Source organism: Apodemus sylvaticus, chromosome 4 (assembly GCF_947179515.1).
Source record: "Apodemus sylvaticus chromosome 4, mApoSyl1.1, whole genome shotgun sequence".
In the NCBI taxonomy this organism is placed as follows: Eukaryota; Metazoa; Chordata; class Mammalia; order Rodentia; family Muridae; genus Apodemus; species Apodemus sylvaticus.
This window is the reverse complement of record NC_067475.1, coordinates 84,331,245-84,350,068: the sequence shown is the minus strand read 5'-3', so window position 1 is coordinate 84,350,068 and position 18,824 is coordinate 84,331,245. Positions and strand designations below refer to the sequence as shown.

The window sequence follows — 18,824 nt, the reverse complement described above, 5'->3', positions numbered from 1 at the left end:
TTTTATGCTCAGATTTCTTACCATGCAATGATTCTCATAATTCTTCCTGATTGCCACTCTCCTGTGCTTAACATTTGATGCTCTGCTATGTGTACTTAATAAATTAATACCATACCTCATTTTATAAGGACCGTGAGCCTGCTCATGCCAAATAAATATTTTTTCTTATACATGCAAGACAGATTCTGAAATTAATCACGAGCACCTAATGAGTAAATGTTTCTTTGAAAGGAAACAAAAGCATGTCAGAGAGTTTTCTCATGAGTGCTTTCAGTATGAGATCCTAGAATTGCAGAGATGGAAAGTTCTTTACAAATCCACTGCCTCACTGAGCAAAGGAAAAATTAAACTAGAAGGAATCTGGTGATATGCCCCAAAGTGGAGATAGGCAATATATGGAAAAGGTGGTTAAGATCATGTCTCATATAATTTTTAAATATATTTTTATTGATTTATTTATTTACTTACTTTATACCCCAGCTTTTGACCCCTCTTCAAGTTTCTCCCTTACATGGCTTCTCCCCCATTTTCCCAGTTTTGTTTTCTTCTGAGAAAGGGGGAGCCTTCTCAGATAATCACCCTTCCCTGGAACATCAAATCACTGAAGGACTGGGTGCATCCTCTCCCCCTAAGGCCGGATAAGGCCACCCAGCTAGTGCAATGGAATCCACCAACAGACAACAGGTTCAGAACCAACCCTGCTCCAGTTGTTGGGGGACTTGCACGAGGATGAAGCTGCACATCTGGTATACATATGTGTGTGTGTGTGTGTGTGTGTGTGTGTGTGTGTGCATGCATGTGTGTGTGCGTGTGCATGTGCGTGTGCGTGTGTGTGTGGGGGGGGGGGGCCTAGATCCAGCCCATGCTCTCTCTTGGGTTTGTGATTCAGTCTCTGGGAGGCTCCAAGACTCTGGGTTAGTTGACTCTGTTGGTCTTCCTGTGGAGGCTCTATCCTGTTTAGGTCCCTCAATCCTTCCCCTAACTCTTCGACAAGACTTCCTTGAGTTCCATCTAATGTTTGGCTGTGGGTCTCTGCATCTGTTTTCATCAGCTGCTGAGTGGAGCCTCTTAGAGGACAGTTATGCTAGGCTTCTATCTGTAAGCATAACAGATTATCATGAATAATGTCAGTGATTGGTTTTTGCACATGGCATAGGTCTCAATAAAGAACTCAAGCAGTAGATACCAACAAGCCAAATAACCCTATTAGAAATGGGGTACACAGCTAAGCAGATAATTTTCAACAGAGGACTCTTGAATGACCAAGAATACTTAAAGAAATGTTCGATGTCCTTAGTCATCAGGGGGATGCAAATCAAAATGACCCTGAGATTCCATCTTACACACATCAAAATGGTAAAGATCAAAAATTCAAGAGACAGCGCCTGCTGGCAAGGTTGTGGCCAAGGGGAATACTCTTTCATTGCTGGTGGGAGTGCAAACTTGTATAACCATTATTGAAAATAATTTGACAGTTTCTTAGAAAATTGGAAATAGTTCTACCTCATGACACAGCTATATCACTTCTGGGCATATACCTAAAAGATGCTCCACCATGCCACAAGGACATGTGCTCCACTATGTTCATAGCAGCTTTATTCATAATAGCCAGAAACTAGAAACAACCCAGATGTCCATCAGCTGAAGAATGGATAAAGAAAATGTGGTTCATTTACACAATGGAATATCAGTCAGCTATTAAAAACAAAGAGATCATGAATTTTTCAGGTAAATTGATGGGACTAAAAAGTATCATTCAGAATGAGGTAACATAGGCCCAAAAGAACATGAATGGCATGTGCTCACTGATAAGTGGGTATTAGCCATAAAGTACAGGGTATCCATGCTATAATCCATAGATCCAAAGAAGCCAAATAAAGAGGGGCCAAGAGAGGTTACTTAATTTTTCTTAGAAGAAGAAATAAAATAAATACTAGAAGTAGATGAAGGGGGGAATTGGGTGATAAAGGTGACGGGGAGAGGAATGGGGCACTGGATGGGGTATTGGGAGAGCAAGGGAGAAAGAACATAACTCGGTGGTGGGCAGGGTCAGGAACATCTCTCGGACATGCCAGAGACTTGGGACTGAGGGAGGTTTATTTACTATTTTTGAGTAGATAAAGAGGATTTTTATATATCCATGTACAAACTAGAAGTTCAGATACCCTATGAATCTGACTTATTCAGGGACAAATTTACAAACCCAACACTTGGTTTTCTTACTGAACTTCCTGTGTTCTTTCTATCATTGGGGCTGTTTTTAAGCTAAAGGAAAAATGCAAGATAAATACAGATTATTTTATTCAAGTAAGTAGATAAGAAGGATCTCTCTTTGTGGCTTCCTATACAAGTCTGTTTGAAGCACTAAACTACTAGTTTTTAAACTCATTGCTTTAATTAAGTATTTTAGTGAAATATTGCAATAAACATATTTTTAAAGATGTCTGGGTTCCCAGTCCAAAGTAAATTATCTATTCTAGTCCTTTCTGCTGCTACAACTTATACCCTAAAGAGTTGGTAAATTTTTATATTGCCACAAAATGAAAAAGAAGAGAGACTTCGGAGGTACCACTAATTAATAAGGAATTAATGTTGTTATTCTATAGGTTGAGTTACTACTATTTGGGGGGGGGGAACTATTTATTTTATGTTCCATATTAGGAGATAGTTTTGATTTTTCTTATTTTTGTTCTCTCTCACAAGCCCATTTTACAACTTAAGTAATGACCCATAGGTTAATTTATAGTGAGGATTTCCAATATGTTTAAGAGTGATTTGTTTTTTCCAAAATATTTGATCCTGAAAGTTAATAGTGTTTAACTAGTAGTGGTCACAAGCATTTAAAAACATAAATGTTTTATGTTTAAAAACATAAAAGCTGAAAGATGATCTTCATTCTCCATCTTTTCATCACTCCATCAATCTAAAGCCCCTTTCCCCCCAATAAATGAGATTTAAAATTAGAAAGTGACATAGTGAAGAACATGGACAAATGACAATGCACCTAAGGACTTGTAAGGGTCCTAGTTCCCTTTTCAGTGGTGTGTGACAAAATATCCTAGCACCAGGCAACTTTATCCAGTAAATGTTTATTTGCCTTACAGCTCCAAATTACTGAGAAGCCAAGGCAGGAACCCAAGTAGAGAGTCACATCATTTCCACAGACAAGAACAAAACATACACTTCCTAACTTGCTTGCTTGCTCTCAGCTAACTTTCTGCTTTCTTGTACTGTTCAGTGTCTCTTGCCAAGGGAATGGTGATGCCCATAGGGTCTGGTTCTTTCCACATCAACTAATCAAGACAATTCCCCAAAGACATGCTCACAGGCCAACCTGACCCAGATAATTCCTCACTGAGACACTCTTTGAAGATGATTCTAGGTTTGTTAAGTTGAAAATGAGAACAGATTAACACAATATGTAAATTCAAATACTTCTTAAAATACAAAATAATCAGTGATCTGTAAATTTATTGGTATCTGTTTTTCAAGGTTGAGGTTGGTCCTTGTACCAATAGCTAATGATGATTTGCAAGGGTCATAAAAAAATGGAAGTCAAAGAATCACTTTGCTTTAACGTATTAAGATACAGGGTTATGAATTTCAAGCTGAACAATATGTGCTAACAGAGTTTCTTATGATTTTACTATTTAGTATGCAGATGCATATAATTATATTTTATATGCGGCACATATATTATATAATATATGTTTTCTGGCCCTTTCAATATTTAGTAGAGTTAATATTATTTAAGATTGTTGTTCTCAACAATTCATTGATAAAGTGCTTCCTGCCAAAGAACGAGTACTTAAATTGAATCATCAGCACCCACCAATGCAAAATATAGGTGTGGTGGTGTGCACTGGGGATGTAGAGGCAGGACTTCTGGGACTTAGCGGCCTGCCAGTTTTGCCAGACAAGCTCCGGGTTCAACTAAACCTAAAGAATAGCTACACAAGGTGCTATGCATTAGAGAGAATGTGGGCTGTGACACTTTTCAGGACAGCTCCAATTGGTATGGCATCAGGAGAAAACCTGATGATTCCAGAGAAGCAGATCTGAAGGTGGCCAATCTTAGATATTTATAACAAAATTCTGAAATGTAAGTTTGATCTGTAGAGTTAGCAACAAGCTCTGTATTCCACAGGGTCTGCAAACATTGTGTGGGTTATATGAAGGATACCCATCTTGTTAAAGGCAGAGAAGGTTGGCAAATTGGAGAGAAAAGATGGATAGATTCCAGGGAGCTGCTGTTGATTTACAGGTTTCTCTGGGTGAATTCCCTGCACCTTATTGACTGTTGAGAGAACCTAGTACATGTTCCCCGAGTTAATAATAAGGCTCAGCAAAGACTCGTGTCTGGCAGGCATCTCAGAAATCTGAAGGGAAAAATGGCTGGCAGCAGAATAAAGGAGTAGTTTCTGAAGTGGAGACAAACCACATTCCAGAAGCTTGGAGGGCTGAACAGAGCTCAATGTTTCTCTTGATTTTAGTACATTGCGAGAAAGGAGGGAAAAAATGGTGTTGTTAGGTTTTGCCTTTTTGGGACCACAGGGCATGACTCCAATTCTTCCTAGACAAGACGCAGTCACAACCATTCTGAACGAAGATGCCACCAAGGCGGCTTCAGATTAGAAGTTACAGAGCTACCCCCAAAGTAGCGAAGAATATACTCTCTGGTTGTTTGTCTCCTGAGCATCCTTCCAAGTCCCATTTGGTTATAGCTTGGTCCACAGTCTGCGAACTGCTGAGAGATGTCAGAACTAGTAGGAGACAAGGCCTAAGGGGTGACGGGATGTAAGATTCGTGGTGGCTGCCTCTGAAGGGGATCTTAGTACCGCATCCCACATTCTTTCTCTGTCTTTCCTTTCTCTGCCATTTGCTGTCATAGAGAGCTGTCTCCCAACAGGCCAAAGATACAGAGCCCAGGGACAGTCAGCCATATGGAACTTCCCAGTGTTCTGTTACTCACATTCTCCTTTTCTGACAGATCATGTCTTACTGTCATCATTACAGGAAGCTCACCAGGAGACAAAACACACCTTCTGAGATGTAATCAGGAGCTGTGCTACCCTACCTATGACCTGTATTGAGCCAAAACTACAATCTAAAATAAGCCCTTTTAGGTTGATTTTCTTGGGTATTTGTTATGGAAATGAAAAGCAGATTGTCATGATGCCTGGAAAAGAAGATGACATTTAAACAGTTTCCTAGTCTAAGAAACCTTTATGCTAGGTCGCTATGACACTGTCTGTCAGGCAATGCTTCCTGCCCACTCTCTACCTACCCGCCCCCACCCCCCAACCATGGATGATTCAGAAACTCCAGTGAGTTAGGGGAGAGAAGAGGACAAGAGGTAATCAACATGGAAGAGAAGAAGCCAATCATTTTTGACATGGAGCATGCTTCTTACCTAAATCCCATGTAACGTTAGAGTTCTGATGACTTTTATGTTTTTTTTTAAGTTAAAATGGAGGCTGTCTTAGTCAGGGTTTCTATTCCTGCACAAAACATCATGGCCAAGAAGCAAGTAGGGGAGAAAAAGGGTTTATTCAACTTACACTTCAATACCAAAGGAAGTCAGGACTGGAACTCACACAGGGCAGGAACCTGGAGGCAGGAGCTGGTACAGAGGCCATGGAGGGGTGCTGCTTACAGGCTTGCCTCCCCTGGCTGGCTCAGCTTGCCTTCTTACAGAACCCACGACCACCAGCCCAGGGATGGCACCACTCACAATGGGATGGGCCCTCCCCTCTTGATCACTAATTGAGAAAATGCCTTACAGTTGGATCTCATGGAGGCATGTCCTCAAGAGAGGCTCCTTTCTCTGTGATAACTCCAGCTTGTGTCAGTACAGAGGCCTTGAGTAACAGAAGGGATTTATTAATAACTGGTTGAAAGTGACTATTAAAGTCATTGGAGGTTCCTGAATTTGTATTTTGGGACAGAGGAAGAGCAACCAACAGCCCCACATAAATTTAAACAGGGTGGCTAAAAGTCAATTTGTGATTACATCTAATGAACTGTATTTTGTCTTCTTGTCGTCTACCCAATTAATGACAGCACAAGATGACACCATCTCACAAGGGCACGTTAGATGTGCCACTGAGAGGGCAGTTTGTGACAGAATGGCATAAGCCTGGTTATTGCTATAATTAAGGTATAAAGTGAGGGTTTGGATCACTAAGGTGATGTGATAATGCTGATATGTGTGGACAGTGACCCTGGCAGTAGTATGCTAGGTGGATAATGAGAGTCAACATTTTAAACAGAAAACCTAGATCTTATGGTAATCCATATATAATGAAGGTTGTTCATAAGAATGAAGCTGTAAGGTAGAACAGGTGTAACTAACTGGTATAACTATTTTGGAAGTATTGTCTCTTTTGTGTGTGTACCTATGTGCATATATGTGTGTGTTCATATGAGCATGAATGTGTGTATGAGAGTAAATGTGTGTGCACATACATGCGGAGGTCAGAGATTCCCATCAGCTGTCTTCTCTGGCTCTGGCTCTGAGCGTCATCTTTTGATCCAGGTTTGCTCACTGACACTGGAGCTTGCGGGCTGGTCTGGACAGGCTGACCTCTGCCTGCCTGTGTCTCCTGGCACGTGGCATTGTGCTGGCATTTTCATGTGCATGCCGAGGATCTGAGCTTTTCTGATGCCCCCATCTCCCCTGCCCACATTCCGTCTCTTACAAGGACTGCATGGCTGAATTAATTTTGAAACTTTTGTCTTAACTCTCTAGCATTGGTCTGTATTCTTAAAGTCATTTCCTATTTAAATTTATCATTATTTCTCAGATTGATCTATGCTAATGTAATTCTTCATTCTTCTTCCCTTTTTCTTTTTAAACTGTGAGCTTGGATCTTTATCAGAGAGAATTCTTTGAACCCTGGGAATAAAGGTGGGTTCCTCTGGAAAGCACTTGTGTTTTGCTTTTGTTCAAATGCCTCAGGGACATATCTGTCCTCATTTATATCCTGTCTCTGTGTTTCTCTCTGTCTCTGTCTGTTCTCTCTCTCTCTCTCTCTCTCTCTCTCTCTCTCTCTCTCTCTCTCTCTCCCTACACACACACACACACACACACACCATGGAACTCCAGGCATCCTGTATGTCTGGCCTATGCTGTATCGTTCAGGTCATCTCCAGTGCTATGTCTATACCACTTACAATTTTTCTTGGCTTCAATTATTTTCCACATTATCTGTATTGTGAATCCAGACTTCAGATGAATATAAGAGCTGGTTCACATTTAGGAATTCTCAAAAGAAATGTTTACCACCTCCAGCACTGAGTTTCAAATCAGACAATTTTTTTTTTTGCAGCCCACTGGAGATGAAGTAATTTATTTCTAGTTCATCGTTCAACTGAAACTTTGTGAACTAATTTTATCAGACAAATCCTGGATAGACTTTCAATCCCTGGCCACTCCCTACCCACAGAAGACTGTGGTCTGGTCTTCTGCCCTCTGAACACCACAGCGTCATTAAAGGGAAAGCTCACTCAAGGTCACTAAGACTTGGCAGATTGTCTGAGTCAAGACTCAATGCAGTATGCTGCTTTATGTCTCCAGACATGGTTTAATTTTTAGCCTCTTTTATTGTTGACTTATTCTTTCAGAGACTGTGTATTCACATTTTACAAAGAAGCTGCTTTTGGGAAGGGAGTCTGAGGACCAATACAGAAACAGATAATTTCCACTGAGGTTCCTTTCTGCAGTTCTTGGTGTTCTGTGGTTGTCTTATTTTGTGTGCATGATTGTGAACATCATGAGAAAGCATTACTTTGAAAATCAAAATGGTAGCATGTCTTTCTTATTAAAGTTCTAGATTTTCTCACATACAGATATAGAAAATATTGACTGCATGGTTTAAAATTTGATTTCTAAAAAAGATAAAAACAGCTGACCTAGAGGAGATCTTTAGCATGCATGCTGAAATCACTGAATTCCAGTGTTTGGGGGATCATCACATGCTTAGGACTCAGATCACCACAGAAGGGAGGTAGCTGGTAGAATAATTTCACATTGAGATTGAAAAAACAAATAGAACTTCCAAGTTTTTTTAACTAAGTAGTTTACTTTTTGTGAAGGAATGTTTTCAATACTTTTATTAAAAATTGTCCATTTATGTATCTATCTGTAGTCTATCTATTCTTTATGTGTGAGTATGTGTACATGTAAGTGTGTTTGTGCATATGTGTGTGTGCATATGTGCAGGTATCCTATAGACACCAGAAGAGGGAGCTGGATTCTCTGGAGCTGGAGTTATGGTTGTTGTGAGCTATCGTTCACAACCTGAGAGTCATCTCTCCAGCCCATCAAATTATTTCTAATATCTCCAATGTTACATATTTGAAGTAAATTGTAGAATCTGACCAAATCTTCTTTGTTAAGGTAATTAAAGCCAAAGTAATTCAGGATAATATATTTCTGGGCCATGAAGTGTTTCTTTAAAAAGTTACTATGCCCTTGCTATGCCATAAAAATCCATATGAAAAAACAAGGAGTTAATGTATTAGATGACAGTAATAACCTTTTCATTTCTGCACATATGTAGGCTCCTGAACAATGTGTGTGGGTAATTAGATACTCCATACTGAAGCAAATTGGAAGTGCCTTTACCTCTGCTTCATGTATAACTGATATCTGAGCTCTGCAGAACTCCGGCAGGCAGATGCCACTACTGTTCTGTATATTCCCTGGAGACTTGGATGCTCAGAGTGTTGGGCCTGCCTCCTGTGAGATGGTCAGGTGGAGCAGGCATCAGTGCATCCTGTCACAGTGAGAAACTTCAAATGGGCAGAGTCCATCTGAGAAAGACAGTCAAGGAGACAACAAAGGAAGAAGTTAGATTTCGTTTGTCACCAGTCCACACAGATACACTGGCATCAGTTTTGTATTTTCTAATTTTGTTTTCCCTAAAGCACCAAAATAAAGCAGGCTTCTGTTTTATTATTCAAACAGCATCTGTCAGTTATCTTGTTGTTTATTTTCTGGAAGGTAATTATAGCAGCACTGAGACACATGTGTGAGTCAACCTTTGGTTACAACTGCCACACGCACAAACATATACACACATGAGTTTCTCTATAAAGACTATAATTTTCTCTAGCCACTGAATCTTAAATAGACATAAAAGAACAGCAATAATGTAAGCATGGATTTATTATGTATATTTAACCTTGTTTTTAAATATTTCAAAAATAGTTTGCACCCTTTGCCAGAATCATCCTGTGAGGAGGAGGAAGAAAATGATACACTCTTAAAGATACAAGAAGATGGAACTCTAGTCTATTAATAATAATGAATATCATTAAGTAAAATCTGTAAAGGGCCTTTGGTTCTATATTAGGCTTTACAGACCAAAACAACACAGAGTCATACACGGTGACTCCCTGAATGATGTCAGGAGAGAGCTCGTGACCTGATTCTTAAGTCAGACTATTTTAGCCAATGTGATAAGGAATTCCCTTCTGATTTAATCTTTACAAGAAAAGTCACTTTGAAATGACCCATAACTTTTTCTATTTCTTCTTTCTTCTACCCCTTTCTCACTATAAAGTCAATTTCTTCTGCTTGCCTCATTCAAAGTATTTTAACCATGATGCATGGCCCAATTCTAGAGCCACAAAAGTCAGTCAAGGTTTTTCAATTAAATGTGTGATAATCTTATCATTTGACAGTGTTCACTGACCATTTTCTACACATCTCTGACTTTTCTCCATATTGTACTCATGTTGAACATTTTGCCTGAATGTATTATGTGACCTGCCCAACTAGAAGGTAGAGAAGGGGCCTATATAAGGTCATTCAAGCCATTCCTGTCAGCCAAGGCTCTATGGGTCAGAAGACCATGCTCTGCCAGGTGCTTACTCTCTGAATTGGCTCCCCAGGGATGCTGTGACCAAGACCAAGTGATCTTAAAGAACAGAATAGTACTGACTCACAGTTCTGGAGGCCAAACATCTGGAAAAAAAGGTGCTCTGGGATTGAGCTGAGAACTAAGTGTTGTATGTCCTGGATAGTTTTCAGCGGCTGCTAATTCTTGGCTCTTGGCAGAATCCCTCCAACCTTGCCTTCATCCTTACGTGGTCTTCTTCATATCTGGGTCTTCTTGGTTCACTTCTTCTTAGAAGAACTCTAGTCGTTATTTAAAACCTTCAGCCTCATGCAGAGACCCGATTACAAAAGCCTACTTTAGAGGTTGCAAGTAGATAAGTGTTTTGGGAGCGACCTTTCAACCTATTCTGCTGCCTTTATAGTGATCTAGTCGTTAGATAATCCGGGATTCTTTGTTCTGTCATTGCCAAAAGTTATGGCTTCTTTATTTGATTCTTTCAGGCAACAAACTCAATAACTCAAACTTATGTTATTCGAAGAGTTTTGGTCTGGCTTTAAGAAAGATTTTCCTTTTGGCTGAAGGGAGTCAATGTGTGCAGTAGGTTCTCTTGAACTTCAGACATTTTTGTGCGGCCACATGAAAAAAGAGATAGAGCTTCTGGTCTTTCAGCCTAGTCCACTGGCAGGGTACTGGGGCCTCCCAAGTGGGAGCTGTGGGCCCACACTCATGCCAACTGCTCATGTTAGTAGCTAGGTTTATAAAGTTAGGGAGAATTTGTAAGTACTTTTAAAATATTAACTTTAATGAACACAGTGTAAACCCATAAAGAATATAGGCGAGAGGACCATCCACAAGAGTAAGACAAATAGAAACTGCACACCTGTCTAAGAGCGGGTTCTACAAAATTGCCAGTTTATTGAGGATACAGGATGTGTTGGTATGAGAAGGGCCATTATGGCCTCCTTCAAAATTCATCTTTGTGACTTGGTAGGCAAGTTGTGAGGACAGATGGGCCCCTGGTTGGTTCTTTAGGTCAATTTCTTATGTACTCTTTCCACAGGGTCTTATAGAATATTGATATTCCTCTGATTGCCTCATCTTTCCCTGTATGCATAAAGTTTTAAATTAATTACTCACCATAAATGAGCATATTTTCGTGCTACACAGAATTATTCACCTAATACTATAGTCTTTAGCATGGAGGGAAGAAAGCTAGTGTTGTAGCACAGAGTTCACGTGTACCAGACCTGTGATAAGCCATATGCTTGCATGTGCTGTTTAACTGAGCCTCACAGCATATATGCCCTCTAAGTGCTGTCATTCTGCAGTTTGGTTGTAGGACACAAATAGATTCAGAAGGCTTAGGAGACTGTTCAAGGCCAAGTATGACTTGACAGAACAAGGATCTGAAGGCAGTTGTATCTGAGTCTAAGAATCTGTCCCCATGGTCTTTTATTATTCCATAAACTCTAAAGAATGGATGTCTTGCCTTGCTTCTATGAATCAGCTCCCCATATGGAACATGTCTAAGATGCCAGGTCTATGTGAGAGTCTGTTTCTGTTGAGATTTAATCAAAATCATTCACGAGTGGCCTAGTGCTGAGAACATAAAATTAGCATATAGAATCAGAAATCTAACATTCATAGCATTTGAAGGCAGGGATTTAAAAAAAAAGCATTGCAAACTTCATTCAGTTGCTGAGTGCAGGAGAAAGATGAATATTTTAAAACCCAGAGAGTGGACTCACGCTCTGGGTATACCACGGTACTTAAGCTGGCAATGCAGCTTCAACAGAACTATCTCTCATAAGACGTCTTAAGCAAGTTCACAAGACTTGGACTCCTGTGAATCCCAGGTCCGACAATTTCATCAAGAACCAAGGCATTCTGACTGGCTTTGTGACACAAACTGCAATGTGCTATGGTCAAACATCCCTTATGGTTAAATGTCCTAAGTAGGAGGGATAGGTTTTAAAATACACAAGGTTAAATATTTGATATGAGGAACTTCTTTAATGAGTGTCTAGGAGTTATGTGACAACCATTTTTCTGTCACCATTATAGTAACACCATAACTGTAATTTTGCTACTGTTGTGAATCTTAATGTAACGTGATGTAATGTAAATATTTTGGAGTCAGAGGTTTGCCTAAGTGATTGTGACCTATGGGTCTCTGAAAGGAAAGAGTGAGCTGGGAACAGCATTGTTTTCTTCTTTCTGATCATGCATGCCACGTGACCAACTGCTTTTTTCACCTTCCGTCCCTACGTCTCTGCCCCAGTGGTACCTTGAATTATGTATTTCATTTCACAATGCAAAAGTAACTAAGACAGCATTCTCAGGAGAGAGAGAGAGAGAGAGACCAAGTTCAAGTGTCTCTGCCATGTGGGGGTGTAGAGATGATAGCCAACTGCAAACCTGCCGAGCAAGCACTCACCAGTGGGATCCGTGTTGCCTTGGCCTTTAGCTTCCCAGCCTCTAGACCCATGAGAAATCGATTTCTAGCCTCCTGGTTTGTGTTATTTTTATTGTAGCCATTCATACCTGCTAATGCCTCTTCTTTTGTAACCTCTGGCTGGTCTCAGTTGGAAGGAGGAAGAATTGCTTTGTTCATGGTTAGAGGCTGTGTGCACCAGCGTGGGAAGGGAATGGTGTGAGGGTGGCTCAGATGGCAGCGGCAGGACCACAGGGCTGCTCAGTCCATTCTGCATGGAACAGGGAGCAAAGGAACTGAGAATTAAACTTAAGGCCAGCCTTCCCCAGATCCACTCTTCCCACTTAGGCTCCACGTCCCAATGGTTCTCCAATTGTCCGGACTTGAATAATGAAACAACTTATATGTTATTATTTTGAAGACTATACCAAAAACAGATTGGAAGGATTTGTAATGAAAATCTGTGGAATAAGTTTTGTGTCCTTTGACAGACCATCAAAGAAAGATGAAACATTCTATACCTTGAACTGGCATAATTTAATGTATCATTTGTACTAAAATAAACCTGGAGGGAAAAGAAGATAGAGGTATTATATAATTATATTAACTTTAAAGAGACTTAGGAACAAGGAATTAAAATTGTTGGAAAAAATCCATCCATCCATTTATTCATTCATTTATTCATTTGGGGATAATATCCCATGTATCCCAGACTGGTTTCTATCACCCTAGGTGCTCTTCTGGTTCCATTTCTCTTGCTGTGATAAAATACCTGGACCAAAAGCAACCTAGTGAGAAAATTTATTTGGCCTACAGTTCTCGGATACCATCCACTGTTATGGAGAAGTCGGGGCAGGGACTTGAGGTAGTTAGTCACATCACATCCAATAACAGATAGAGATAAATGTATGTATGCCCAGTGCTTAGTCAACTTTCTCTACTCGTTATATTTCAGGGACCCATACCTGAGAATGGTGCTGCCCACTTTCAGGCTGAGCCTTTGTACATCAGTTAAGACCATTCTTCAAAGACATGTCCATAGTTGAGCCTGATGCTGCTCCCTCACTAATGCTCTCTTCCTTGGTGGTTTGAAGTTGTATAGAGTTGACAGAGCCAACCACCACAGTAGCTGAGACTGACTTTGAACTTCTGATTCTTAGGATCCTGATATCTGGGTAGGCTGTGAGCCCCCATACATGTGTTACCTCCACATTAGAAAAGTGAGACCTCTACTCTGTTATTTTCACTATCTGGCACTGCTGATACAATAGTAAGAAAAAGGGCAGAACAAAATTGTCTGAAGAGGTGATATGCCCCTAAAATGTCTAATGGTTAAACTCTAGAAAATTATTGCTTGGAAGAATCTGGACATCATTTACAAGTGGGCTCAAATTTCTCTGTTGCAAAATAGATGTGGCAATTCAAATTGTCCAGGAAAGCACCAGTAGGATGTGAAGAGATTTATTACAAGGCATTGGCTCATGCAGTTATGGGGGCAGGTATGTTCCAAGATTTGAGGCATGTCAGCTCTTATCCAGGCCTCTATCCAAAGACCTCTATCCAGGCCTTTGACTAACTGGAGACAACCTACATTCCAGAGAAAAAGCTGTTGTATTCTGTCTTTGGTTTTGAATGTTCATCTCATCGCCAAACACTGTTTGGTACATGCTCAGAGTGCTGTATGACAAAACTGGGAAACCAAAGACCAAGTCAAGTGCACACATAAAATTAATCATGACACGGTAGAGTCTCTAGACCAGGTATGGCCATCAGTGCTCACTGCATATTGCCATTGATTGATTATTTTTTTCCTATCCAGGGATTATTTACTTAACATCAACTCTCAGCCATCTGGAAGCCACCACCATTTTCCTGATGGTTTGTGCTCGAGATGGTGGCGGGCTCACAACTGCCACTAGCGCTGATGTCACCATCCACGTCATGCAGACCACTCTGGCTCCTGCGGAGTTTGAAAGGCCCAAGTATACCTTCTCAGTCTATGAAGACGTGCCAGAAGACACGCTCGTTGGAACAGTGAAGGCAAGAGAGTCCTTGAGTAAGTGCTGCATTTTTAACACTGCCCCAAAGCCCATGACTGTATAGTTTCCTGTTTTATCAGGCCATACAGCTGTAAGTATTTCCTTCAATCCATGCTAAATAAATGAAAAAACATACCCCTTGTCCTGATTATTGTACTTTCAATGCTGTTTCTACCTATCTTACAGTTTTTTGAATAAGAAAGTAATGGGTATTTTTTTAAAGACTGTTTAATATGGCGCATAATTATGGTGTATGAAGTGTATGTACTTTTAAAAATTTTTAATAAAAATACATCTTACTCTATTCCATAACTACTGTCCACATACTTACTTTATGCTGTTTCCAGCTAACCTATCTACAATGCAGTTTTACTGCAGAGTGAGTTGCAGGGTGATTTAACATAAATGGTTTTTATTTAAGCATTCCCCCTTTGCTACCAGTTTTAATGACTTAAGATTTGTGTGGTCTAAATAGTAATTGAGAAGATATTCCTGCATGGCTCCCTTGCCGTGTGGAGTGGTAACCCTTTGGGACAAGTCCGGAAAGTGACCTCCCTTCCTAAGAGCTGGTCCTTCTTGTCCTTTCTCATCTTCCTCTTTCTCCCTCTGTGGAGGGCATTTGTCACTCCGAAGGTGGCTATCATAGGAAAAATATCAACACGAATTTAACTTGGCTTCTTAAAGATGTCTAAATTATTTTCATAATATGGTTCTCTTTTTACCTAATGCAAGAAAGATGAAGAAAGCAATGACCTACTTGCTCATTGTCCACTGGCCATTCCCTTTGGTCACTAAGAAGGGTGGAAGCCCTGAGTCTCACCAGTCTTTGTGAATGGGTGGAGACTTCACTGTGTTCTTCTCCAGGGTGGGACATACACTGCTTCCAGAAGACACTACTTTAGTATATGATGTCTGTATGCTCTCTTTTCAGATTCCTCAGAACCAATCATGTATCGAATTTCCTCTGGCAATCCGGAAGGAAAGTTCTCCATTCACAGATGGCTGGGCAGTATCCGCACCTTGAAGCCTCTGGACCATGAATCCCAGGGCATGGTTGTCCTCACGGTCCAGGCACAGCTCGGCAGCTCCCCAGCCTGCGGCAGCACCGAAGTGAACATAACGGTGATGGACGTCAATGACAACCGCCCTGAGTTCCCCACAGCCTCAGATGAGATTAGGATCTCCCAGACCACTCGGCCCGGTACAGCCTTGTACCTTGCACGTGCGCAGGATAAAGACAGCGGGCTGAATGGTCTCGTCCGGTACAGCATAGCAGGCCCCCAACCGAGCAAATTCAGCATGGACCAAGGCCGTGGGGTGCTATACCTCAGGGAGAGCCTGGGAGGCCAGGCGGATTTCAGGCTGACTCTTGTGGCTAAGGATCATGGTGTTCCTCCCCAGGCATCCCAGTTGGTACTCACAGTAGTTATTGAAAGCCAAGAACGAATCCCAGCCGTGGCTTTTGAAAATTTGGTCTATCAAGTAGAAGTTAGTGAGTCTCTCCCAATTACAACTCAAATCCTACAGGTACAGGCCTACCCACTGTATCCATGGCACCCAGCCTCGAAGACCATATACTCCCTTGATGTCAGCATAGACTCTTCAGTGTTTGGAATCCACCCTCACACGGGGTGGCTTTATCTACGGCGACAACTAGACTATGAATCTACACAGACATACAAGTTTAGGGTGTTTGCGCAAACCCCAGGAGACAGATTGCTGCAGAATGTGAGCACTTTGGTACTAGTTCATGTCTTGGATGAGAACGACCACTCCCCGGCCTTCTTGCAGAACAAGGTGTTTTTGAAGGTTGAGGAGAGCCCTATCCCCCTAGGGGTAATAGGGAAAATGACAGCCGTTGATGCTGACTCTGGGAAGAATGGGCAGCTTTCATATTTCCTTTTGACCGATGGAAAATTCTTCAAGATGAATCCTAACACAGGTAGTTTTTTGCAACTTCCTTCCATATTTAAAAAAATTCAAAATGAAAAAAACCCTCACATCTTTAGATATAGCTTTAGCACAAGTAAAATTTAAACTTATGCTTTGGCAAATAGTATTTTATGACAGTGCTGTGATTTTAAAATGAAGTTAACATTGGGAAGAGTCTCACTTATCCTGATTCTCCTCCATCATATTCTGCCAGTGCAGGCCCAGGCTGCACAGTGTTTCATTCAAAGATGGGCTGCATGCAGGACCGTGGTACCATGCCACTGTAATGGCAATGAGAATTTCCATGCACTCTTCTGCCCCGTCTTTATTGTCTCTATTTAGATAGTTTAGAAGCATGGCTACTTCCTCTCTGTTACAGCTGCCTTCTGTGTTCACCAGAAGCTCACTTCACAGCCCAGGAGCAATAGGGTGTGGCAGAGGTGTGCATGGAGGCTTCAACAGCGAGGTTTATGCGAGTATACTCCATGATGTTTGCACAGTGAGGAAGCTGGTTAGTGAGATTGTCAGAATGTATGCTGACCAGCAAGCAGTTTGTGATTGTTTGCCTTCAGATACTACTCTAGCAGTACATGACTACTCTAGAGGCATGGCCAGACTCATACATCATAAGTCCCATGTGAAGGCTTGTTTGGGGTGCCTCTCTTGGGAGGCCTCACCCCTGCCTGGTATATATTCTCCCATTAACCATCACTCCAGTGAAGCTCTGAAAGCTGCTTTTTTTTGTGCCCCTAGTCTTATAAATCCAGCACTCATGTCTGGGGAACCCTGATGTTCTCTGATTATGGAGAAGGCAAAAATTCCTTTTCCTTTATAGATGTATTGAAAAAGTCAAGAAATATTTTGTGAAACGTCAAAGGGAACATCAAGGTCAAACCAGGAAGCAACTTATTATGATCACAAAACCACTAGAAACATTTATGTCTCATTTTGGTAAAGAAAAAGAGGGATCATTGAATGTGATGTAGTTAATCGTTGATACCTTAAATTAAAAAGTAAATATAAAATGTGACTAATATCAAATGCAGCAACATATCCTTAAGTTGCAAGCAGGAAGCTGGGAAACAGATGGATGGTTAAGGGAAGAGGCAGTCAGAGTAGAGAAAAAGCCACTCCTCTGGGGAATTTTTATGAAATAAAGCTCCATTTGGTGCTTTCAGAGTTACAGATGGGAACTTTAAAAATGCTGTTGCATGTATGATTTATTAAAGCCACAGTCACAATAAACACTATTTAAATACGTTTAGTGTAGAGAACTTACGGTAGGTACTGCATTTGGGCTCACCGACCCAGCAGCTCTCGGCAAACGTGAATGTCCTCTGTCATTTTCAGCCTCTGCTTCTAGGCAGTGTTACTGCATGCAGGTTAAGTGTGAGAAAAGCTTGGTGACAGGAATGTTTGGTGGCAACGGCCTCATGAACTGGCCCGTGCTAGGCCGGCAGGAAGGAGAGCCGTGTGGCCTCTGCAGACCTGTGGCAGCGGGGACAGGCAGCTAAGAGTGAGTGCTGGCTCTTCGTGCTTGAGTGTAAGGGGATTGTAAAAGGCACACATTTCTAAGCAAGAATTGCAAAATATGTTTGAAAAGCATGGACAGGGAAGTCATTTGGGAAGCCGCTGCCTCTTGCTGTACACATGTTTTGTGAGTTAAAAGCAATGTTGACATATATAAAGGGCATGCCACTGTTCAGGAAATGTGTTTTTCAAGTTATTATAAAGTAATGATATTAAAGGCAAATAATCTACAGTTTATGAAACACTGTAAAATATTCATTTGTGTTTGCTTCAGAGAGCAACCTGGAAGTGAGACTAGCAGGTGGAGATCTGGGAACCAAATCCAGAACTTAGGATGCCACAGGCTCTCTGCTTTCTGTGTTCTGTGGAGCAGCAAACACAGCCATGATAAATCCCCCAAATCATAGGTTTCATTTTGGGGGGGATACAAGTGATTAAAGGTGGGTAATTCGTAATACAAAGAATGATAAAAGAATTTTTGAAGTGGTATTTTCTAGCGTAACCTCAGTGATTGTTTTGTTTTGAGGTGGGGCCTCATTATTTAGCCCAGCAGGCCTTCAAAGTCACAATCCATCCCCCTTTGCTCCTCGTGCTGCTGGGATTGTAGGCACACACCACCAGAGCTGGCAGCAGATTCTTTCAGTAGTCATACAGAGCAGGATTGCTTTGTACATGAATGGTCTCGAGGGTCAAAGCTTTTGGTTTGATTTCTCTTCCACGGATAGTTTTGGATGCGGTTGGTCACCCATGCCAGTCTTCTAGCACAGTGCCTGTCGTGTTTTGCTGTCTTCCCAGGTGAGCTGATCAACTGGTTGGCATTGGATCGAGAACATCAGGGGCATCATCACATGACTGTCCTAGTGACAGACCACGGCTCCCCACCACGAAATGCCACCATGCTGGTTCATGTCACAATTACTGACGTCAATGACAACAGGCCTTTTTTCCCTCAGTGTCTCCCGGGCAAGGAATTTCACTTCAAGGTTTGTGAAGTAGATACTTAGGGAGCCTGTAATGCCGGCAGTCATTTGTTTTGAGCAC

General features: G+C 41.3%; 1 protein-coding gene across 1 annotated transcript in view; it reads left to right on the top strand.

Annotated features, from left to right (window-relative positions):
• The window catches only part of Dchs2 (dachsous cadherin-related 2), a 222,381-nt gene that overhangs the window by 130,428 nt on the left and 73,129 nt on the right, over positions 1-18,824 (top strand). Inside the window, exons 4-6 of the mRNA XM_052180297.1 lie at positions 14,102-14,338; positions 15,253-16,263; positions 18,579-18,766. Of these exons, the coding sequence (XP_052036257.1) occupies positions 14,102-14,338; positions 15,253-16,263; positions 18,579-18,766 (1,436 nt within the window). The remainder of the gene's footprint in view (positions 1-14,101; positions 14,339-15,252; positions 16,264-18,578; positions 18,767-18,824) is intronic.